At 39.7% G+C, this 25,817-nt stretch overlaps 1 protein-coding gene across 11 annotated transcripts in view; it reads left to right on the top strand.

Annotated features, from left to right (window-relative positions):
• CNKSR2 (connector enhancer of kinase suppressor of Ras 2) overlaps nt 1–25,817 on the top strand; it is a 547,735-nt gene that overhangs the window by 95,662 nt on the left and 426,256 nt on the right. For all 11 annotated transcript variants that reach the window (XM_077294613.1, XM_077294618.1, XM_077294612.1 and 8 more), the window contains exons 2-5: nt 6,102–6,265; nt 7,362–7,564; nt 11,101–11,169; nt 17,280–17,367. In XM_077294613.1, the coding sequence (XP_077150728.1) occupies nt 6,102–6,265; nt 7,362–7,564; nt 11,101–11,169; nt 17,280–17,367 (524 nt within the window). The remainder of the gene's footprint in view (nt 1–6,101; nt 6,266–7,361; nt 7,565–11,100; nt 11,170–17,279; nt 17,368–25,817) is intronic.

The following is a 25,817-nucleotide window of genomic DNA, read 5'->3' as shown; positions in this document are numbered from 1 at the left end:
TGTGGCAATCCGTCGCAGTGCGTCGCTAATGCAAGTCTATGGAGGAAAAACGCATCCTGCGGGCAACTTTGCAGGATGCGTTTTTCTCCAAAACGACGCATTGCGACGTGCGTCACATAACGCAAGTGTGAAAGTAGCCTAACTCTACTGCTTTTCCCAGCTGCCAAAGCATTTAATTCTGGTGTGTGTAATGATTTTTAGGGTTGATGTGGGCTGCGTAATGTCAGCTGCTATCAATCCCTGGTGCAAGTAATGGAGAGGTGTCTATCAGACACCCCCACTACTAGCCCAGACCTGGCGAGATCTAGTGACTCTGAAGAGCGGTGACGGTAGTAACAGTACCGCTCTTCACAGTCGCCGAGCTTAGCGCAAGACCCGGAATATCTGAAGACCGGTGACTTTACTGATGTCACCGCTTTTCAGAGTCACCGGGTCTCGTGCTGCGCAGCGGAACCAAGAGTGGCTGTAGGCAAACTTTATGGAGCATCAGAATGAGGTACCATAGCCTTTGGTTGTCTCATCCCTTCATTATCTATGAGATCCAGTTATGTAGGTAAAGTAGCGGCTTTTCTTTGTCCTGCAACTAAAAGCAATAAATAGGACTGAGCTGCAATGCTGGATACAGCTGTGATTATATGTTATATATTATATGTTACACTCCCCTCACTTCTTGTAACCTACAAGTGTACAAAGATATTATACAGTTACCATGTGACAAGTGGGCCTGTGTAACTTCAAATGCCAGGGCTGAATTTAGTCCCAGTCCGGACCTGCATCTAGCAGAATGTAAGCCCGCAAGGGCAGGATGATCTCCCCTCTGTATCAGTGTGTCATTGTTAGTTTGTTTACTGTAAGTGATATCTGTGTTTTGTATGTAACCCCTTCTCATGTACAGCACCATGGAATCAATGGTGCTATACAAATAATAATAATGCACGTTCACTGCCAAAGGAATTGACAGAGCTAGCTCGAAATCTCGCTATCTTATGACCCCAACTTCTGTCTGACCTGAAGTCAGTGGTAATGGTCAAAAGCTATCAATGTCCTCAATAATCAGAACCTCCCACTCCCGTCTCTTAATACTTTTCACGTGCTGCACCAATTCTTTTAAATGCACTACCCAGGTTAATACAATTAATCCCCAATCCCCACACTTTTAAGTTCGCCCTAAAAATGCATTTGATCAGACTGGCCTACCGCCTCAACATATTAATTTAACTATCCCTGTGCTGCCCATTCAAAATTTTTACCACAACCAGGTTCCTCGCATCACGTTCTCACACGCTTTATGCATTTATAGCCCTCTGTGTCTGTACTGTTACATACTTAGGCTGATAACCAGTTCATGCAGCTTTACATGAACACCCGATCCTTACACTATGGCTGGTCCGAACAACTAAAGCAATTGTTACCATCCACCTCTCGTGTCTCCCCTCTTCCTCATAGTTTGTAAGCTTGTGAGAAGGGCCCTCATTCCTCTTGGTATCTGTTTTGATCTGTGCTTATTGTTATGCTGTAATGTCTATTGTCTGTACAAGTACCCTCTATAATATAAAGTGCTGTGGAATATGTTGGAGCTATAGAAATAAAATTAATATTATTATAATGTAAGTCTATGGGAGCCTTGTTCTGGCCTCATTCTGCCTCTCATAGACTCCTATTGAATTGCGACATCCAGATCACCCAACAAACACTGTAATGATCCGACAGGTCACAAACTTCAGAAGACTGACTGAAGCAGTGGAAAATAGATTAGTAAATAGATGAATGGCTGCACTTAATTGTACTAAAGCAAGGGAATGTGTGATACATGAAATGTGAATAGCATAATGACTTGTGAAATCTATGAAAAACACATGAGATGCTTAGCACAAAATTTGGCCAAAAAATGTGAGCCCATCCACCAACGTCAAGGTAATCTCATGGATCGGATCGGTCTCTGACCTGACTGCCTAGTGTGAACACTTACCTTTGGCTAATGTCATGGTAAAGCCTGCATTATAGATTAGTGTCACCACTCCAATGGTAAAATTAAAAAAAATGCTGGAGTGGTGCTTTAAAGCATCCTATTTTTATGGATACATGGCAGTTCTTAGCATAAGAATCTGTATTTGGTTTTGTAAATTTTATTCACTGCTGGTGTATAAAAGTAGATGCCAAACATATGACAATACATATATAAAATCATTATTATTATTTTTTTAAGGATGAAAATCAAATGATTTTTTTATACTGTCGGGTAAACTAAGCCTCATAGATGACATGCTGCTACTGCTTCTGTACCCAAGATTTTTCCAGAGAGGGTTGCTGCTTGGGTCCTAACTGTAGATTAAAGAAAGTTATAAGTGTTGGCCCTGGCTGCCATGTTGACATCTTGGACAGCTGGAGCTCGAGATAATACCTGGTGACTTGTGTATTTATATGCTTCACCAGTCCTTTTTTATTTTATGTCAACATTATCACCATTTCCCTTTAATTGTCTTGGTAGTCAGTACATTTTTCATCTGCGGCAGATTGCTTGTCTTGTCAGTATTTTATTGCAGATCGTTTTCTTATTGTCCTAGCCATGCTGTCCGATATGACATTGTAGAATACCTCACTTATCATTAAACAATTATTTTTATAAGCCAGGTAACTGAGGACTTCTTATTGTTGCCATTCGCGAGATGATCTATGTAACAGTATATGAATGAAGAGCGTTGTTAATGTTTCATGAGCTTCATTTAGCCTGCAGGCTGCGAATAGCTTCAATCATCTTTTAGAATGGAGCAGGCTCTGTTAGTGATATGATGTTATGTTAAACCTATTATTTAGTCCTTATTGGAAGTTTTCTCAGACTGACCACATTTTATGTTCAATTTAACTGTGAAGTCAGTAGAATAAAGAGAAAAAAAATCAACAGGGTCCGCTCCATGTGTTTGTAGCCGCTTTAGTGCCAGTCATGGAGTGTCTTATCGCCCACCCTTGGAATGACAAGCATAGTGCATAGTTACCCAGATAATTTTCAGTCCTGATATCATCTATGCCGCTCATAAAAAATTAGCATGTTCACCTTCTTTTTTTGTAAAATTGTCACTGAAAAACACTTGGGTGTATGGGTGGACGGCAGACTAAACTTTAGTAGCCAGTGCCAGGCAGTTGCTGCTAAGGCAAATATAATAATGGGATGCATTAAAAGAGGCATGGATGCTTATGCCGAGAACGTAATTTTGCCTCTATACAAGTCATTAATGCATTCACATTAAAGGGAACCTGTCGCCCCCCAGGCGTTTTTAACTGAAAGAGCCACCTTGTACAGCACTAATGCTGCATTCTATCAAGGTGGCTCTTTTAGTTGGGGTCCCTGCCAATGCTGAACTATTCGTTTTTAGAATTTGCCTTTCCGACCTCTAGTTTGTCAGGGGGGCATGTCTTTTCTCCCTGACACAAACGCCTCCCAGCCATCACTCAGGGCCTCCGTGCGCCGTCTCCACTTCCTTCATTAACGTCCCCGGTGCCTGCACTGTAAGTTCCCATCATGTGATGGGAGTCAAAGGGCAGCGCAAACTGCGCATGCCCGGAAAAAAACTTACCGCGCAGGCGTCGGGGACGTTAATGAAGTTTTTTTTCAAAATTTGGATTTTGTTTCACCATTTAAATTTAAAAATACCGATATATTTGGTGTCTATGAACTTGTAATGACCTGGAGAATCATTATGGCAGGTCAGTTTTAGCATAAAGTGAACATAGTAAAAAAAAAACTGTGGGATTGCACTTTTTTGCAATTTCACCATACTTGGAATGTGTTTCCGTTTTACAGTGCGCAATATATTAAAACCAATGTTATTCAAAAGTACAACTTGTCCCACAAAAATAAAGTCCTCACATGGTCATTTTGACCACAAAAAAAAAAGTTATGGCTCTGGGAAGAAGAGAAGGAAAATGCAAAAACAGAATATGGCCTGTGGGTTAAGGAGTTAAATGCTCGTACACAGTATATATTGTAGTTAAACCACCTGCTGTTGCTCTGTGTTGATTTACACAGCATATATTGTAGGAGTAAAACATTTTTGTTGTGAGATTTGGATGACTCACCAGTACCAAGGTTTTTAACCATTTGTCATATCTCCTAGTGTATTGGTAAATGCCTGAAATCTGCGTCATCCTGAACAATCAATATGTAACAATGACTATAAGGAAATCCCAATCCCAAAGTAAATGAACGTTACGAAGCCTTCAAGAAGTTTTACATTTTTTTTTTGTACTGAAAGATCATTTTAATCCAACATCAATGGAGTCTGGTTAGTTCTGGATAGTCGGTATATAACCTCAAATATAATATTTTAAAGGTTGAAAATGAAAAAAAAATTTCAGGTAAAATATCAGGTATTCTGAAGATGCACTGAATGATATGCAAGATTCTGTGCAGAAATACCTCTGTCAGTACGCAGTCAATGTGTCTGGTCCATGGGTGGTCATAGATAGGGACCCTGTGCAAGAATAGTACATGGCCCTCTTGTTCTCCATTATTTTATCATTGATCTACCTTATGTCTTTTTTTATAACCGTTCACCTCTAATTGTTGGCTCTGGTAGTTATTACCTTTTGACACTTACCTTCAGAGAAATAGACCATTAATGGCTGCTTGTAAGCTGAGGAAAGCCCCCTACCTATTGGGTTCATGTGCAGGTTGAACTCATGGTATCTATGCCACTGATCTTGGCAAACTTCTTTACAAACACAATTAAAGTTCAGTCATCGCAGACTAAGGATTTATCCAAATCCAATAATGTTCCCAAAGAATTCTTACATCTTTATAGGACTGAGCATTAAAACATGATTATGTTGCACTAGTTGAAACAATCTGCAGCAGATGAATTACAATTAGTTTTAAATTACTATTTTTTAGCAGTAGATCCAGTGAAGATCTTGGAGTTCTTCGGACACTTTACCAGACTTCAGATAAGTCCTTGGTCTGCACCTGTTGAAGTTTTATCACGTTGATTCACAGAATTAAAAGGCGATGGTGTTAGAAAAGTTGAGTCCGTTTTTTGTTTATTTTGCTTGTCGTGGTCAGACTTTGAACAATGTTATTCCATTTCAGCTACTTTTATTTTTTCGAAGACCACTGTCACCGTTAATTAGTGATGAGCAAGTGTGCTCTGATATCGTGTTTTCCGAGTATCTTGGGCGTGCTCGAGTAATATGTTTGAGTTCTCGTGGCCGCATGATTTGCAGCTGTTTGACAGCCCCAACATGTGAGGGAATTGCCTAACAAACATTCAACCCCCACATATGTTGCGGCTTTCTAACCATAAAGCCATAAATCATGCAACTGCGGGAACTTGAACATATTAGTGGATAACACCCGAGCATGCTCAGATAACGCGATATCAGAGCACGCTCACTCATCACTGGTTCTAATCTATCGATTTGTGATGAAGTGCTTATTGCTAAATAATGCATAAAGGAGGCAGTTATATGCACAGAGATGAATTGATACTCATGTGCCCCAATACAAAAATCTATAACCAGAGGCAGATTGAGGGTATTCGGGACCCCGGGCAATTTAGAGTAAGTGGGCCCCCCCATCATCCGATTCATCATGTCACATGACATTTCAGGGAGGTCTATGATAGGTCACATGATAAACATACAGATGGTCTGGTGCACATCTGCAGAGACTGACAGATTTGTTTTCCTTAGGTACAGCGTTACACATAACAATAGAGGATAATATGTAATAAGGGACAGCACTACACATAACAAGATAAAGCCCTATATGCTAAGGGACGGTGCTTTACATAATAAAGGTAGGTGCACATGATTGTTTTTGCTCCATCTAAGAAAAACAGTACGATTATTCTGATCAGGCTTTAATCAGAGATTGACGCAAGAGCATTTCCGAAGAAGATTTATATACCTGGTTGAAATCATGTACTCTGGCTCTGATTCATGCTGTCCATGGTTTGGGAAGCATGAATCTGTTAACTGGTTCCCTTTAAGATTTTTCTTTTTATATTTTTGATTGTACATTTTTTGTTAATTTTGTTTTAAAATAAAATCACTAGAATTGTATTGTTAAATCAAACACTTCCCTGCATCAATTATTTCTTCATCAGGTCTCGATGACTGTCTACAACAATACATCAAAAACTTTGAGAGGGAGAAAATTGCTGGGGACCAGTTACTCCGTATTACTCACCAAGAACTGGAAGAACTGGGAGTCACAAGGATTGGACACCAGGAACTAATCTTGGAAGCAGTAGACTTGTTGTGTGCATTAGTAAGTAAAATATTACAGGTTTCTATAAAGATATTGCAGAATTACTGGTTAAAGGAGTTTTAAGTCATTAAAATGGATGTCTTGAGGTTAGTTTTAAGTGATTTGCCATGGCTTTCTCATAAAACTAAAAAGCTCAGTTCCTCAAGCGGTCTTTGCCAGTTTACTGGTGAAAACACATTGAAATGTCACAAAATGTTTGCAGTACTCAGTTTGAAAAAATGTGCTGCTTTTGGCCTTTTTTTCGCCAGTACCAGCCAGCTCTGCCAAGGAGAAAGCCATCATAAATTTACCCCACCCTAGTGCCATAAATTACACCTGAAATGTACCTCAGTCCCAGACTGGAGTAACATTTCTGATGGAGTCACATGCTAGTGGTAATGGCATGTGCCTCTTAAAGGGACTCTGTCACCCCAAAAATCGTATCTGAGCTAAGCCCACCAGCATCAGGGGCTTATCTACAGCATTCTGTAATGCTGTAGATAAGCCCCTGATGTAACCTGAAAGATGAGAAATAAAGGTCATATTATACTTTATACTCACCCAGGGGCGGTCCCGCTGCGGTCCGGTCCGATGTGCGTCGCGATCCGGGTCCAGCACCTCCTATCTTAATTCAATGACATCCTCTTCTTGTCTTCTTGTCCTCTTGCAGCGGCTCCGGTGCTGGCGTACTTTGTCAGCCCTGTTGAGGGCAGAGAAAAGTACTGCTGTGCGCAGGCGCCTGGAAGGGTCAGAGAGCCCCTGCTCCTGCACACTGCAGTACTTTGCTCTGCCCTCAACAGGACAGACAAAGTACGCCTGCGCCGGAGCCGCGGCGTGAAGACCAGAAGACAAGAAGAGGATGTCATCGAATGAAGATAGGAGGTGCTGGACCCGGATCGCGACGCCCATCGAACCGGACCGCACCGGGACTTCCCCTGGGTGAGTATAATCTAACCTTTATTTCTTATCTTTCAGGTTACATTGGGGGCTTATCTACAGCATTCCAGAATACTGTAGACAAGCCCCTGATGCCGGTGGCCTTAGCTCAGATACGATAAAATCTGAGATCTAAATGTTGTATTTAATATTCAGATTAATATCTTTATATTTTTTTCAGAATTATGGATTGGAAACAGAAAATCTAAAAACTCTTTCCCATAAATTAAATGCCTCTGCCAAAAATCTACAAAATTTTATAACCGGAAGAAGGAGAAGTGGCCATTATGATGGAAAGAGCAGCAGAAAATTACCGAATGATTTCCTGACATCTGTTGTAGACCTTATTGGTTCAGCAAAGAGCCTTCTTGCTTGGTTGGACAGGTAGGACTTTTTATGTTTATAATATTGCTATAAGTGATCACTTTGATTTCATAGAGTAATGTCTTCCCAATGCTTTTACACATCTCACTAGATAAATATAATCTAATACCCCCAAGGCAATGATCATACATATTATTATGAATACTGCATGTGAGGATCTCATAGAGACATGGCATGTACACCTTGGTGGGACGCACAACACAAGATGAAGATCCTATAGAGCAGAGGTGTCAAACTGCATTCCTCGAGGGCCGCCAACAGGTCATGTTTTCAGGATTTCCTTGTATTGCACAGGTGATAATTTAATCACCTGCACAGAATGATTCCAGCACCTTGTGGAATGCTAAGGAAATCCTGAAAACATGACCTGTTGGCGGCCCTCGAGGAATGCAGTTTGACACCTCTGCTATAGAGACATGGCATGTACCCCTTGGTGGGACGCACAACACAAGATGAAGATCCTATAAAGACATGGCATATACCCCTTAGTGGGACACAACAGAGGATGAGAATCTAAGCTTTATATTGCTTGTCACCACAAGCTTATGTTAAAATGTACTTTTATTTTACCTAAATAGTTACTTGTACTGTTTCTGAGGTACCTAGGTAAATAGTATTCCTTCCAGTGATGACTCTACCCTGGGGCTGGATTTACTACAGTAAATTAATTTTGTAATGGTGTTCCTTTTAGTTTGGCATTAATGATGCCATGTATGTATCAGAAGATCAAATTTCTGGATTGTAAGATGGAAATAGAGAAAAAGTGTATATATAATTACTAAGAAGAGTCAAACCTGACATCAGTCCAGAAAAATATGCATTGCTAACCTAAAATAGACTGCTGCATTTTAGTGCTAGATTAAAAGAGGACAAAAATATTTTTAAAACAAATCGGACCGGTATGGTGTTATTGATATCCTCCCCTCAGCACCCGTTCGATGCATACTCTGTCCCCCTGCTTATTTTCCTGGTCTCAACTCAACATAAACCAGATAAGGCTGAAAATACCCTTTAGATTAATTACTATTAATCATTGTTAATCTTTGAGCAATGATGTTACGCTCAAGATTAGCAAAATGGTGCAGATTTATCAGTGCAGTTATACAAATTAAATAAGCAAAGTTGAAAAATAAAGGGCTCTGGGCAAGTGCCCTTTTTCTGAAGTCCTTACACTACTTTTTAGTGACACATACTAATGTGTCCGGAAGGAATGGGTGTGGATTTAGAATATCAATAGAAAAGTGTCACGAGCTCCAGGTCACATTATTTTTCTTGGTGTATTTGGTGCATGTTGCCTTGAAGAAAACTGGCAGTTCACTCCGAAAGTGTGTCCAAAACACTACCATTAAAGGGAATCTGTCAGCAGGTTTTTGCTATGTAATCTCTTAATATAGGAGCAGAGTTCCTGATTTCAGTGATGTCAGATTACATAGCAAACACCTGCTGATAGATTCCCTTTAAGTATGTAGGAAAGTACCTGTCATAAAGTGTGCTGTTTAGTATAATAAAATGTCCAATTCTTTGTACAAGGAGTCATTAATTAAATTAACATACATAGTATTAGACATAGACATAGTTTTTAATTAGATTAGTCATTCTGCACAGAAAACATTTGTTTTTCTTAGTTTAAAAGTTTTGGGAAATAAATTTGAAATAATTTCTTTCATTCCAGTGTGAATTTCTGTATGTTGTGTTCAGTATACACACGTTGATGCTGGGAATTCTTAATGGCTGATAAGATTTACTGATGAATGCCCATGATATTACGAGTTAATCACATTTCATGTTCTTACATGGATTAGCAAGATGTGTGTAGATTATATTGAAAAAATATTTTTGTACTAATACACATTCTAATTCAGTATGTTAGTCTTTCATTTATGCTGCTTTGGCAGAAGGGTACCAGTTTATTTCTTTGCATTTCAACAGATGTAAATTGGGATTCTAAAAGTTCATCCATCCTAGATAGTTTATAAGTTAAAGGGAACCTGTCACCCCCAAAATCAAAGGTGAGCTATGCCCACCGGCATCAGGGGCTTATCTACAGCATTCTGTAATGTTGTAGATAAGCGCCCGGTGTATCCTGAAAGATGAGAAAGAGGTTAGATTATACTCACCTGGGGACGGTCCCGCTGCGGTCCGAGTCCGATGGGTGTCGCAGTCCGGTCCGGGGCCTCCCATCTTCTTACGATGACGTCCTCTTCTTGTATTCATGCTGCGGCTCCGGCGCAGGTGTACTTTGTCTGTCCTGTTGAGGGCAGAGTAAAGTAATGCAGTGCACAGGCGCCGGGCCCCTCTGACCTTTCCCGGTGCCTGCGCACTGCAGACAAAGTACGCTTGCGCCTGAGCCGCAGCGTAAATGCAAGAAGAGGATGTCATCGTAAGAAGATGGGAGGCCCCGGACCGCGACACCCATCGGACCTGACCGCGACACCCATCGGCCCTGGACTGCAGCGGGACAGCCCCTGGGTGAGTATAATCTAACCTCTTTTTCTCACCTTTCAGGATACATTGGGGGCTTATCTACAGCATTACAGAATGCTGTAGATAAGCCCATGATGCTGCTGGGCTTAGCTCACCTTCGATTTTGGGGGTGACAGGTTCCCTTTAATAGTCAGGGGTAAAAAACAATGACTGTGCATGAGATTTCTGAAATCTCATAGCTTTTGATGGTACTGTAAAATGCAGCTTAAAATTTGCATTACAAAAAACAGCAAAAACGCAATGTGTGAAAATATCCTTAGAAAGATTTGGCTAGTCAGTTTTTAATCATGTGATATCGTAAGCCTAATGGAAAAGAGAATAATTAACTTGGTAGAAAGACAAAATGAGCAATTGTAAGTGCACAGTGCTGTATAATGTGATGACTGCAATATATTAAGAGGATAACAACTTTTGTTAGAGTGCTTATTTAAAATTTAAAAGTTACTCCATTATACTAAACTTATATTTAATTTATATTTTTACTAACTGCATGGTAGGACGATGTGGTTCTAATTGGATGCATTTTGCAAAACTGATGTAAATTCTGCTATGGCCAACTAGGAATTGATTATTTATGAGGTTTCCGGATGTCCTGAATCAGTACCTTGCTGGTCATAGTTATGTAGGCTTTATGCATAGACCATTCTGACTGAGAGTTGACTGTCCAACCAAGCATCTGACTTGTACCGTGAATGCTCATGTGGAGATCTATGACCCAAGGTGCATAAAAAGCTACTTATAATAGTTTTATCCACCAAGTCCCGTGATGGTAAAGACATGATAAAGTGGGTTAAAACTCCATTTAAATCTGTTCTGTCTCCTGATATAATTTGTATTTCTGTATGTAATGTGTCACACTGTGGTATCATTACAAGATGTGAAGAACCATTCTGTGCATTTCTAATGACTCAGTTTTCTATTTTTACCCAGTGATTTGTGAATCCATGTAAACATACTGCATTGCAGATGAGAGCAATATGTGCAATGAAATGACTTGTATCTTTTGTTACCAGCTATCCTTCTTGTATGCTTAACTACTTCTCTTGCTTTAGGTATTGCCACGCTGATCAGGATGACATTGATAACCTTAAAAAGAGATGGATAGGGCATAAACTGGATAAGTAAGTGATCCACACAATTATTTAATCAGCTGATAAATAGTTCCTTTAGTAATACAATGTTATATGAATTGTTAGATATTACTGTGTTGATTGCGTTAAGCAGTCTATACTTTTGTATAACCTTGTATGCATGTACTTTGTAATATTCCTTATACATATTTGAATGTTTCGCGTCTCACTTATACAATCAACCTATGGGCTTTAACAGAACTTTTTCTTAAATTGTTTCAAAGTGTCTGAGTAATGTTAAAGGTGTTTCAGAGAAATTTATAGACACCTTCACTATGGAATGCCAAAGCTACTATTTTAGGCACCTTCATCAAGTATTTATTTTAAGACTCATTGGTTATGGAATGAAAAAAAAAAAACACGCAAATGTCATGACAGGCAATGCGATCAACTAGGAAATTGGGCTTCACTTGGATTCTCTGTCATGTACAGTTGTGGTCAAAAGATTTGAGACACGTTTTGTTTTTACCGACATTTCTGTCGATTCTAAATTTGTGTTATACTGGCAATTTACATTACATCTAGATTGTTACGATCAGTAAAAAAAAAAATTGTAAAGTCATTCCTTACCGTAAAAAATAATTTAATCACAAACAAAAAAACATTTCCACTGCCACAAAATTACATGCTGATGATCTTGATGGCTCAGGAGAAAGTGTTCACAAGGACAAGACAGCTGATCACTTTGTCGTGCTGATTGAATTATAAACACAGGCTAGTTGCTTTAGAAGGTAGGTGATGCTTAAAATCATTGTCTGTTTCCTTCATTTAACCATGGTTACCTGCAAGGAAACGTGCAATTATCATTGCTCTGCATCAAAAGGACTTTTCAGGCATGGACATTCCTGTTTGTAAGATTAACCATTTATCAACCATTCATCTGGTCATCAAAACATTCAGAGAGAGGTTCTATTTCTGAGAAGAAAGCATCAGGGTGTGCCAAGAAAGTATAGCAAGTGCCAGGGCCATCTCCTAAAGAAGGTTTGGCTATGAGATCGGTTGGACATAATTGAAGAACTTGCTCAGTAATGGCAGCAAGCAGGTGTTAGTTTATTTGCATGCACAGTGAGGTGGAGGCTTTTTGGTGGTCTATCCTACTGACAGATTTCCTTTTAAGAAACTCATATATTTGTACCCAGGCGCAACCACTAAACAGTATATGGAGCAGTAGTTTTTCCTCTCTGTTCACGATTTTACATCTGGCCACTGCTGGAACTAGTGACAGCTGATTGATGGGGTGCTGGGTGTCAAACCTTCGCCTATCTCTCGTGTTGATGGCCTATCCAAGGATATGCTATCTGTATGATAGCAGTGGACAACCCCTTTAAAGTATTCTACTTTCATACATTGAACCCAATAAATTCAATGAATTTTTTGAAGGAACCTCCTAAACTTTCTGTAGTGGTTGCTGCAAGAATATTGGAAATTTGGAGCAATGTATCACAAAAACTGTGTTTCAACTGCTATCAAGATATACTAGGGAATAAACATAAAATGTTTATACTAAAACAACAAAATGTAAAAAGTTGGATATCCACTCTTGTGTCAAAATAGGTGAGCTAAATCAGATAATTATTCTTCAAACTTCAATTCTTCAAACCTGTCGTTACACACGAAGGTGGTGCATGTGGATCGTGGACCCACGGTGCCACAGATTGGACCTACCCTGGAGGGGTGTGATGAACCAGCTACCTTGTTTTTCACTGGAGCCTCTATTGGTAAGGTCAGGCTTGTGCGGTAGGTAGCTGCTAGGTGCCACTTCAGGGTGACGTCTGGCAGTAGCAGCTGACCCCAAGGTTCTAAGCCGTTAATTCAGACTCCTGAATAGGGCAGGACATCAACTGGAACAAGTTCAGACTGTGTAGACAGGACAGCAGCTTGGGACGGGTGCAGACAGGGCGGCCACTTGGGACAGGATCAGACTGTGCCATCTCCCGACCTGACACCATGTAGTTGCACACACTACACCACCTAACAGTAACTATAGGGTTTGCCCAGGCACCCTCCCTATTGGGGAGGATGCCTTTTATACAAGATGACTCCCAGTTATTTGCTGGGAGACCTCTTGCAAGTGAACTACATTATACTAAATACCTCTTGGCAACAAGCTTACTAGGCAGGAACTGCGGTGCGCATACCAGGAAGCAGAAGGGATATACCAGGAGACCACGCTTAGGGGTGGGGGCGATGAGTAAGCTGGCATCCCTGTATGGAGGGGGAAGGGGACACCATGCAGGGACGCTGGTCATAGTGCTATGCCTATGGTAATATAAAAAAATGTTTCCTGCAAATGTCTTCATGCTAATGAAGACCATTGTTAAAATTGTGATTGTAGAAAGACTTTACTTGCTCTTGTGATTGGTCTGTTTATTTCTGCAAGCTGATTTGCATTTTGACATGATTCTCAGTATCGGCGCATCGCCTTGAGATGCAAACTATGCATGTTTAACATTCTGAGAGAAAACATGTCTTTTTATTTCCCACTAGTATTCTTGGTGGAACATTTGTTAAAGTAGAAGGTGTTCTCATTTACATAAGCCTCATATTTCGTATTACACAGAACAGTAGTATAATTTTAGCACACTTTTTTTAATAATTCCATTTGGTAACCAAACTGTAAATTGAATAGTTCACATACATCTTCTAAATCTGCACCTATGAAGGAAATCTCTGGGGTAAAATATTGTACATTCAATGGGGAATCCTTTCTCATAACCATTTTATGTATAGTAAACCAAAAAAAATGGTTGTTGCCCCTCCCAAAACCTTACCCACCCTCTACATTGTCTGGCTAGTGAAATTAAAGAAAAGCACAATGATGCTACCAAATATCCCTTTTTTAACCAGTAGGACAAAAAAATGCTACAGTCTACAGTCTGAGCCATACTGATGGCATTGGCCTCACTCCATTATTAGGCCATGTTCAGTATTTTGTCAGGATTTTACATCAGTATTTGTAAGCCAAAATTAGGAGTGGGTGAAAAACACAGAAATAGTGACCTGTTTCTATTATACTTTTACTCTGATTTTTCCTCTATTGGTTTTGGCTTACAAATACTGATGTAAAAACACACCAAATGCTGACCGTGTGAGCATGGCCTAATAATGTAAAAATTGGATAAAAACAGTAAATATGAGAGGCTAATTCTCTAATGTGTTAATAATCACTTTAATGCCTAAAATTAGGGTATGCAAAATATATTACTGGATAGGATAAAAGACCAGCTCTAACATAAGCTTCATATGATGCCGGAAGGTCTGATTCAGTTTGTTTGTTTCTACCTTAAACATCAGTGTAATTGCTTATGTCATCCTAAAGCTCTTGACAGATTTTCTTTAGATCTGTGGCCAACCAGCCTGAATGTTTTTGGGCAAGCTATGGGCATTTTGGGTTAAATGACCTTTTTCATAGGGCAATAGGGTAGTTACACACAGCCTTTGGCTGCTACTGCCGCAGTAACATTTGACATTTATCCGGCAAGTATCTGATTTTTCTCTCATCCTGCTACTTTTCCAGCGGTCTATGCAACCATAAATGACATCTGATTTTCCAAAGTTTTACCTTCATGTCAAACACAGCCCCAGAAGAGTGATGACTGGGCAAACGTGCACCCTAGTTTTCTGCCGATAACATTTTCTCAATACGACTTGGATAGTAATGCAGAATTGGCTTTTCCTTTACTTTCCTAAACTTGATTGAAATGCTTTGACAGCTTCTACTTGTTAAATTGGCCCGTTTTGTTTATTCCTCCTATTTCCAGGCTATATCTAAAGATTATCTCTAGTCACAAATACTTTCTTTTTCATTTACTTTTCAGTTTCCCACATCTTTAAACAGCGGAGGTGTATCTCCTTGTCTTTCTGTCCACCCTCTTTTCCCTAGTTGTTATTCTCCACAGATAAACCACCCACCTAACAAGAATGATGCATCTGCTAGTCGATTCTAAGTAGTAACCTTGATTTCAGTCACCATGACATACTTTATGTAGATTACATAAATCACAGTACAAAACTTAATTCTTTAACCTAATAAAGGTCCCAAGAATTTTTTGTTTTCGCACTTTTTTTTCATCTCCTTGTTCCAAGACTTGATCAATTGTAACTAGAATTACCCCATTCGTTTTACTGTACAACGTACTAGAAAATAGGAAAATGTTTTTCAAATGCAGTTAAATAGCAAAAAATTACTTAGCTACATGAGTCTCCAGATTAGTACAATTTATGGAGATATCCAACTTTCTCTTTTTTTTTTATTTTACTGGTGAAAAAAAATTCAGACATCTTTGTAAAAATAAATAAATAACTTCTTTGCTTTTTTACTTTAACTTCCATGACACAGTATGGAGACTAATTTTTTGCGTCCTGACTGAGCTGATAATTTTATTGATATCAATTTTGGATACATTATAACATTTTAATCACTTTTTATTGAATGTTTTTTGAGGAGTACATTGAGTGAAAAATTGCAATTCTGTCCTACTGTTTTTTTGTTTTTAATGTCAACATATAACGTACAGTTTAAATAATTTTACATTTTTGTAAATTGGACTTTTTTGGACACAATGGTACCAAATACGTTGAGTATTTTTACATTTCTTATTTTTAATTGGGGAGAAAGGCTGATTTGATTGCTAATACTATATACAGCAATACGACTGTATTGCAATATCTTGAGAAATCGCTTCTAGAAAAATGGCTTCTCCTATGAAGCTCAGCCTGGACTGAACCGGCTGCTGTGATAGCCCATTGGTTGCCAGCAAGCATGTCATGGAGGTCCGATGGGAGATGGTGCCCTCTTTCATTTAAATGCCATTGTCGGAGATTGAGAGTGGCATTTAAATGGTTATAATCAGGCGATTGGAGATGGTTCTTGTCATTATTGGCAGATACTGGCTATGGAACAAAGCCTTCATCTTCCTGGTATGACACAGGATTCATACTTTCCTTAGCGACCGATGATGAAATTGTACATCACATGTTGTTAAGGGGTTAAAGGCATAGAGTAACTGTAATTGATTTCACATAGTCATGACTAATTTGACATAACAAATGATTTTGCTGCTTCTTTGGCACTAGTAGTCATGTTACGGCTTCTGTAGCACTAGTAGTCATGTTGATGCTTCTCTGGCACTAGTAGTCATGTTGCTGCTTCTCTGGCACTAGTAGCCATGTTGCTGCTTCTCTGGCACTAGTAGCCATGTTGCTGCTTCTCTGGCACTAGTAGCCATGTTGCTGCTTCTCTGGCACTAGTAGTCATGTTGCTGCTTCTCTGGCACTAGTAGCCATGTTGTTGCTTCTCTGGCACTAGTAGCCATGTTGATGCTTCTCTGGCACTAGTAGCCGTGTTGTTGCTTCTCTGGCACTAGTAGCCATGTTGATGCTTCTCTGGCACTAGTAGCCGTGTTGTTGCTTCTCTGGCACTAGCAGTCATGTTGATGCTTCTCTGGCACTAGTAGTCATGTTGATGCTTCTCTGGCACTAGCAGTCATGTTGATGCTTCTCTGGCACTAGTAGTCATGTTGCTGCTTCTCTGGCACTAGTAGTCATGTTGATGCTTCTCTGGCACTAGCAGTCATGTTGATGCTTCTCTGGCACTAGTAGTCATGTTGATGCTTCTCTGGCACTAGCAGCCATGTTGCAGCTTCTCTGGCACTAGCAGCCATGTTGATGCTTCTCTGGCACTAGTAGCCGTGTTGCTGCTTCTCTGCCTCTAGTAGTCATGTTGATGCTTCTCTGGCACTAGCAGTCATGTTGCGGCTTCTCTGTCACTAGTAGTCATGTTGCGGCTTCTCTGTCACTAGTAGTCATGTTGCTGCTTCTCTGGCACTAGTAGTCATGTTGCTGCTTCTCTGGCACTAGTAGCCATGTTGTTGCTTCTCTGGCACTAGTAGCCATGTTGCTGCTTCTCTGGCACTAGTAGTCATGTTGCTGCTTCTCTGGCACTAGTAGCCATGTTGTTGCACACCACTAATAGCTGGTGACTCATTTTATAAAATTCATCTGAGTTATGAGAAATGTTTGAGGTTTAGTTGCATGTTCTATCTGATGTGATAATTTGCTGACGTTATATGACACATGCTAAAATATCTTTTATCTTTTAGATCCCCATTTGCTGCTGTAACGGATTACTCAGTGACAAGAAACAATGTAATTCAGCTGTGCCTGGAATTAACGACAATTGTTCAGCAGGTTTGTACTCTTTGCGAATACATGAATCTCTAATGGCTGTTTGCTGGTATATACTTTTTCTTATTTGTTTTGTTATTTCTTGCTGCAATAATATTGTAAAATGGAGAAATCAAACTGATTTCATTTGTGTAGTTTGTTTCTTTTACTTCAGTTACAGTTCTACAATGCAGGATAGATTTCCCCATTGAGTAACACAAAGTAGCTCTACTTTTTTTTATTTATTTTGGACCATTTCGATTCTACTGCACCTATTCATCATAGTACTGTATAAGACAAACAGAATAGGATACCAGTTAAATCTGTTTGAGCATGTCCTGATATTATCTCTCTCTTCTTGAACTTTGTCATAAGTCATCTTAGAAGATTGCTCAGGAGTGCGAGTTACGACGCTGGAGCGATATTCATACGACGCTGCGACGTCACGAATCGTGCCGTCGCAGCGATGGAAATTTCACTGTGTGACGGTACCCTTAGGGTCTGGAGCTCACTATCTAGAGCATACACATTAGACTAATATTGGCTGAACCAGCAACAACAACTGGTTCAGGCGATGGTCTAAAGTGCATGAGGCAATTGTTGGTGGGGAAACATGTCGATCATGCGTGTTTGCATGTCCGATTTCAGACTGCTAATTGTATTGTTCTCCCTGAGATATGCCACCAGCTGACAAGTCAGTTGGCCGCTTTCTCATAGAGTACACAGGAGTGCGCCAGTGTATGTGAGAGACGTCTGATTGCCAAATGATTCCTTGGCCAAATGCCATCTAATGTGTGTGGTCATCCTATCTCATTCTGCTATATTCGGTGATATGTAGAGGCTGTACAAGCTGAACAACACAAAGATTGTAAGGCGATTTTTCACATGTTGCCTTTTTTTGCAGCTTTTTTAATTTAAATTAAAAGCTGATTTTTAAAGTATCAGCAAAAGCTAAGTGATTTCAGAAATCTCATGTACATTTTTTTTTTTACTGAATTGGAAAACTGCTAGGTTTTTTAAAACTGCATCATGTCACTTCTTTCAGCGTTTTTTCACTCTCAGGGTATGTGCACACGTTGCGGATTTCTTGCAGAAATTTCCTGAAGAAAACCGGAAATTTTCTGCAAGAAATCCGCATTTTTTTTTTTGCGTTTTTTTTCCGTTTTTTTCGCGTTTTTTTAGCATTCTGCAAGCGTAATTAGCTTGCAGAATGCTAAAGTTTTCCAAGCGATCTGTAGCATCGCTTGGAAAACTGACTGACAAGTTGGTCACACTTGTCAAACATACTGTTTGACAAGTGTGACCAACTTTTTACTATAGATGCTGCCTATGCAGCATCTATAGTAAAAGAGAGAATGTTTAAAAATAATAAAAAAATAAAAAAATGCTTATACTCACCCAGACATCTCATCAGCGGCGTCCGTTCGTCTTCCTATAGCTGGTGTGTGCGCGCAGGACCTTCCGTGACGTCACGGTCACGTGAGCGGTCACATGACCGCTCACGACCAATAACAGGACAGTGACGTCATCGGCGAGGTCCTTCGCCGCACATCAGCTACAGGAACCGAACGGCAGCGTGCAGTGGAGGCGGGAAGACATCGAGGGTGAGTATATCGCTATTTTTTATTTTAATTCTTATTTTTTGACCACTTATATGGTGCCCAGTGCGTGGAGGAGAGTCTCCTCTCCTCCACCCTGGGTACCAACCGCACATAATCTGCTTACTTCCCGCATGGTGTGCACAGCCCCGTGCGGGAAGTAAGCAGATCAATGGACCCCTAGGTGTGCGGAATCCCCTGCAATTCCGCATTTTAATGAACATGTTGCTTTTTTTTCCGCGATGCGATTTTTTCGCGGAAAAAAAGGCTACATTTGCACAAAAAATGCGGAATACACTTAAAATAATAGGAGGCATATGTAAGCGTTTTTGTCGCGTTTTTATCACGTTTTTATAGCGAAAAAACGCGAAAAATACTGAACGTGTGCACATGGCCATAGAAAGGAATGAGTAAGTGCAAAAAAACACTATCAGTGTTTGCAGCTTTTCTGGTGAACAAACAAAACCAAAAACAGTACAGCAGTAGGTGATACCCATTTATTTTTTATTTTCTCAAGTATAAACCATAATTTCGGGATCAATCCATTCAATGATTTGATCAAATTGCCTTTTTTTTCCATTCATGTTTTAAGTTTTCACATACGTCTTGTATTGGTGGCCTAACACCTTGTATTGTTTATGCTTGAAAGGTGGAATCTGAACCTTTGGGATCCTGAAAACATAGCAAAAAATGCAGCAAAACCTAGGTTTTGGCTGCAGCTTTTTTACTGCCAAGAGATCAGATTTGGCTGCTGAAAAAAATGCAGCAAAAACAGAACATATGAACATAGCCTTAAGCAGTTTTTTTTTTTTTTTTTTCAAAAGGGGTAAAATTTAAAAGATAAATACATACATCACTAATGAATGAACCTCCTGCTACTAAAAAAATAATAAAAATTGCCAAAACATTTCAAGACCATAGGATTTACGTTAGCCACCTAACTGCGATATGCAGACCACAGCCATCTCTACTGCCTGACCTGTGATGGAATCTCAGAGGCTAATGTGAACCTCTATCTGATCTTTGGAAGTTGGCGTTTGGTAGAGAACCACTCCAGGAATGTTAACGAGAGCTGAGATTTGTCTCCCTTTTTCCTGGCTTTACTGTGATTGCTGATCTAACCCTGTTCAGCCCTGTATATGGGATGAAAGTAGAGAGGTCACGTTCTCTATTCTAAATGAGCCCATCTTGTGTAGTGTCCACATTGTTGGCATTACTGAAGAGGGCTCGTAGATATTAGCTTATGGAAATATGTGTGTGATCCAAGTGGACATTTGCTGTTGAATATTACTGAAATGCTTCAGTTATTTTCTAGGACTCTGTCTTTCTTTGTTCATGAGAGTAGGCTGAAAAAAAACCTTGTATATATTGTGTTTTTTATAGTGTGTGTATGCAGCATATGTAAATGTATATGCTGCATTCTATACTACCATGTAAGTGTGAAGATGCTTGGCACTTGTTGTTCACACATCTTCAGGGTTCTATCCCGAGATGCAATATTTATAAAGAACTTGTCACTAGGGTTGAGCGAAACGGATCGGTCAATTTCATAAGTCGGCGACTTTCGGCAAAGTCGGGTTTCGTGAAACCCGAGCCGATCCCCGCGTGGGATCGGCCATGCGGTTGGCGATCTTTGCGCCAAAGTCGTGTTTCGTATGACGCTTTAACCGCCAATTTTTCAGCCAATGAAGGAGTGTGGGCAGCGTGATGACATGGGTCTTGTCTTGCTTTCTGCGGCGTCACAGGGGGTGGGGGTATAAACGCCATCTTACCGTTTTGGATGTAGCGATTTACACAGTCCGATGAATGTAGTGATTTACACTCTGTCCGAGGAGAGAGCGAGAGAGAGAGGGAAAAAAAAAAATCCCCATTGACTTGCATTGGGTTTCGTGTTTCGGTCGGCCACCCGACTTTTCACAATAATCGGCCGATATCACACGATCCGACTTTCGAGGAAGTCGGGTTTCCCGAAACCCGACTCGATCCTAAAAAAGCAAAAGTCGCTCAACCTTACTTGTCACCTTAGAGTACCTTGGTGTACTTTAGCATGTTCTGATACACTTTTTGATGTATTAATATTTTACTAGTAAAAAAATGTGAAAATCTTTTAAAGAATAGGAATAGTACAGTGCATATACCCTAACTGTAGTAACTTTTTACATTGCAGACAGTGTTGCAAACTTTTATTTTTAACACTTTCTGGATAGCATATAAAAAAATCACTGATAACCAACATTTTTTACTGATACATTTGGAAACTAATAAATTATTAGATTTTATGTGATCTAACGTACTACCCAAAGTTTTATGTAGGTATGGAAAATATGCTGTAAAGTGAGAATTGGTTAAAAAATAAAATGTTAATAATCTGCTTGTTTTTATCAACTGACCAAGTGAATGAACAAAAGATAAAACTCAATCAAGTCAATATTTTGTGCGACAATCCTTTGGCTTCAATGGCTTCAAAACCGCATCAGTTCTTTTAGGTACACTTGCACAAAGTTTTCAGAGGAACTCATCAACAGAAGATGTTTTGAACAACCTCCATGCCGTTTCATGTTATACCAGATGGACCCCATAATGAGATCAGGGTTCTGTAGAGGCCATATCATCACCTACAGGACTCTATGTTCTTCTTTACGCTGAAGATACTTAATAACATTGGCTGTATGTTTGGAAACATTGGCTACAAATATACTTTGTAGTAGGACAATCGGATGCTTTCTTCATGGTATTGCATTGTGGACAAGTGTTTTCCTGGATTTCTCATTTTCAGATTTTGACTCCTCATTCCTGAGCACTTGCTGCCATTTCTCTTCACCCGAGTTCCCATGTTCCTGTACATGGCTGAGTCACTTGGCTTTGGTTTCATGTCAAGGGTATAGCTTTTTTTTCACCACAACTCTTCCATTTAGGTCACATTCACACCTTCATTATTTGGTCAGTATTTTACATTCGTATTTGTAAGCCAAAACCAGCAGTGGGTGATAAATGCAGAAGTGGTGAATTGTTTCTATTAAATTTTTTGTCTTATTTTTCCACTCCTGATTTTGACTTACAAATACTGAAGTAAAATACTGACCACATACTGAATGTGTGAATGTGGCCTAAGATGACTACTGGCCAGACTTCTCTTAACAGTAAATGAGTAAGCAAGGTCCCACTAACTGCTACCAGTTGTGAGCTGATGGCATTACTAGACATCTTCCACATTTTAAGGGGAAGTAAGCATAAAGTGTCTTTGATCTGCTTCACTAAGTTTTATTGGCTGACCTCTAAATCTACGGTCCTCAACATATCCTAGTTCTTAGTGCTCTTTCAAAAGGGTTTGAACAGCACATCTTGAAACACCAGTCTGCTCTGGAAATCTTGCTGATGCAGTGTAATTACCTTGTGTCTTGTTGATAGAGATTTTTTATTTGTTCATTCCGGTTTCATTTTCATTGCTAAAAATAAATGAACACTTCTATTTTTAAGAGCCTTTGAACAGTAGTGTGTCTAACCCAATATTCGGGTATGAAAGCATTAGCTACATAAACTGTGAATGGTAAAATTATGTCATAATAATCTGTACAAGTTTCTCTAGCTTTATGGACCCATGAATTGTTTTTTTTTTAACGGATTGAGGGAATAAAAAATGCACTTTTTTAAAGACATTTCAGGAATTTCTGGATGGCAGACAGCCCCGTTTGTAGATTAGTTAAGGGACGTTCTCCATAATGGACAGTTATCCATTACCTATAGGATAACTCCTAAAAGTCTGAAAGCTATCTTACCGCTGGGACTCCCACTGTCCCTGGCTCTCCTTTTTACAAAACTGTTATATATCAATCTACTCATCATGTTTCAGGGGTTGATCCCAGGGTTGTGGCGAGCAGTTGCTTGGCAGGCATGTGGTCTGTTGTCCAGTTGCTGAATGTCATGGAGAGGGAAACCATATAAACCAAATAACTTTGGCCATTGTATTTAACAATATAATGCTAGGGAACCAAAAGGACCCAAGGAAAGAAAAGCCTAACAACTAATGTTTGAGCCACGTGTGAGGATGAAGATGGCTTATCCATACCATGTAATCATCTATTAGTTGGGTATTTTCTTTTACAAAAACTAACTAGTAGGTTTTTTTTTGTTTTTTTGTTTTTTTTTGTTTATCTACTTTTCTTTTTTTCCTAATAATTACCCAAAGCAGTCCTATAACAAAGAAAATAAAATCTAGGCTTTATATCTGTCTCCTAAGTAAAGTATCCAGAGTAAATATTTCATACAGAAATTCAGCTATGCTTCTTAATGAATGTGTATGATATACAGTGCATAATACTCCTGCACTGCTCAGCTACAGTGGGGCAAAAAAGTATTTAGTCATTCAGCAATAGTGCAAGTTCCACCACTTAAAAAGATGAGAGGCGTCTGTAATTTACATCATAGGTAGACCTCAACTATGGGAGACAAACTGAGAAAAAAAAATCCAGAAAATCACATTTTCTGTTTTTTTATCATTTTATTTGCATATTATGGTGGAAAATAAGTATTTGGTCAGAAACAAACAATCAAGATTTCTGGCTCTCACAGACCTGTAACTTCTTCTTTAACCCCTTAAGCCCCGAGGGTGGTTTGCACGTTAATGACCGGGCCAATTTTTACAATTCTGACCACTGTCCCTTTATGAGGCTATAACTCTGGAACGCTTTGACGGATCTTGGCGATTCTGACATTGTTTTCTCGTGACATATTGTACTTCATGTTAGTGGTAAAATTTATTCGATATAACTTGCGTTTATTTGTGAAAAAAACGGAAATTTGGCGAAAAGTTTAAAAAATTTCGCAATTTTCCAACTTTGAATTTTCATGCCCTTAAATCACAGACATATGTCACGCAAAATACTTAATAAGTAACATTTCCCACATGTCTACTTTACATCAGCACAATTTTGGAACCAACATTTTTTTTTCTGACGGAGTTATAAGGGTTAAAAGTTGACCAGCAATTTCTCATTTTTACAACACCATTTTATTTTAGGGACCACATCTCATTTGAAGTCATTTTGAGGGGTCTATATGATAGAAAATACCCAAGTGTGACACCATTCTAAAAACTGCACCCCTCAAGGTGCTCAAAACCACATTCAAGAAGTTTATTAACCCTTCAGGTGTTTCACAAGAATTTTTGGAATGTTTAAATAAAAATGAACATTTAACTTTTTTTCACACAAAATTTATTTCAGCTCCAATTTGTTTTATTTTACCAAAGGTAACAGGAGAAAATGGACCCCCAAAGTTGTTGTACAATTTGTCCTGAGTACGCTGATACCCCATATGTGGGGGTAAACCACTGTTTGGGCCCATGGCAGAGCTCGGAAGGAAAGGAGCGCCATTTGACTTTTCAATGCAAAATTGACTGGAATTGAGATGGGACGTCATGTTGCGTTTGGAGAGCCCCTGATGTGCCTAAACATTGAAACTCCCTACAAGTGACACCATTTTGGAAAGTAGACCCCCTAAGGAACTTATCTAGATGTGTGGTGACTCTGGTGAGCACTTTGACCCACCAAGTGCTTCACAGAAGTTTATAATGCACAGTCGTAAAAATAAAAAATCATATTTTTTCACAAAAATGATCTTTTCACCCCCAATTTTTTATTTTCCCAAGGGTAAGAGAAGAAATTGGACCCCAAAAAATGTTGTGCAATTTGTCCTGAGTACGCTGATACCCCATATGTGGGTGTAAACCATTGTTTGGGCGCATAGCAGAGCTTTGAAGGGAAGGAGCGCCATTTGACTTTTCAATGCAAAATTGACTGGAATTGAGATGAGACGCCATGTTGCGTTTGGAGAGCCCATGATGTGCCTAAACATTGAAACCCCCAACAAGTGACACCATTTTGGAAAGTAGACCCCCTAAGGAACTTATCTAGATGTGTTTTGAGAGCTTTGAACCCCCAAGTGTTTCACTACAGATTATAACGCAGAGCCGTGAAAATATATATATATTTTTTTTTCACAAGAATGATTTTTTAGCCCCCAGTTTTGTATTTTCACAAGGGTAACAGGATAAATTAGACCCCAAAGGTTGTTGTCCAATTTGTCCTGAGTATGCTGATACTCCATATGTGGGGGGGAACCACTGTTTGGGCGCATGACAGAGCTCGGAAGGGAAGGAGCGCCATTTGGAATGCAGACTTAAATGGATTGGTCTGCAGGCGTCATGTTGCATTTGCAGAGCCCCTGATGTACCCAAACAGTACAAACCCCCCACAGGTGACCCCATATTGGAAACTAGACCTCCCAAGGAACTTATCTAGATGTGTTGTGAGAACTTTGAACCCCCAAGTGTTTCACAAAAGTTTATAGCGCAAAGCCGTGAAAATAAAACATCTTTTTTTTTCTCACAAAAATGATTTTTAGCCCCCCAAATTTTTAATTTTCCCAAGGATAACAAGAGAACTTGGACCCCAGAAGTTGTTGTTCAATTTGTCCCGAGTACGCTGATAACCCATATGTTGGGGTAAACCCCTTTTTGGGCGCACGGGAGAGCTCGGAAGGGAAGGAGCACTGTTTTACTTTTTCAACGCAGAATTGACTGGAATTGAGATTGGACGCCATGTCGCGTTTGGAGAGCCCCTGATGTACCTGGACAGTGGAAATTCCCCAATTCTACCTGAAACCCTAACCCAAACACACCCCTAACCCTAATCCCAACGGTAACCCTAACCACACCCCTAGCCCTGACACACCCATAATTCTAATCCCAACCCTAATCCAAACCGTAAATGTAATTCAAACCCTAACCCTAACTTTAGCCCCAACCCTAACCCTAACTTTACATCCAACCCTAGCCCTAACCCTAGCCCTAACCCTAACTTAAGCCCCAACCCGAAC

Source organism: Ranitomeya variabilis, chromosome 3, assembly GCF_051348905.1.
Source record: "Ranitomeya variabilis isolate aRanVar5 chromosome 3, aRanVar5.hap1, whole genome shotgun sequence".
Lineage (NCBI taxonomy): Eukaryota > Metazoa > Chordata > Amphibia > Anura > Dendrobatidae > Ranitomeya > Ranitomeya variabilis.
Note: the sequence above shows the minus strand (reverse complement) of the source record. Positions and strands in the feature narration are given on the sequence as shown.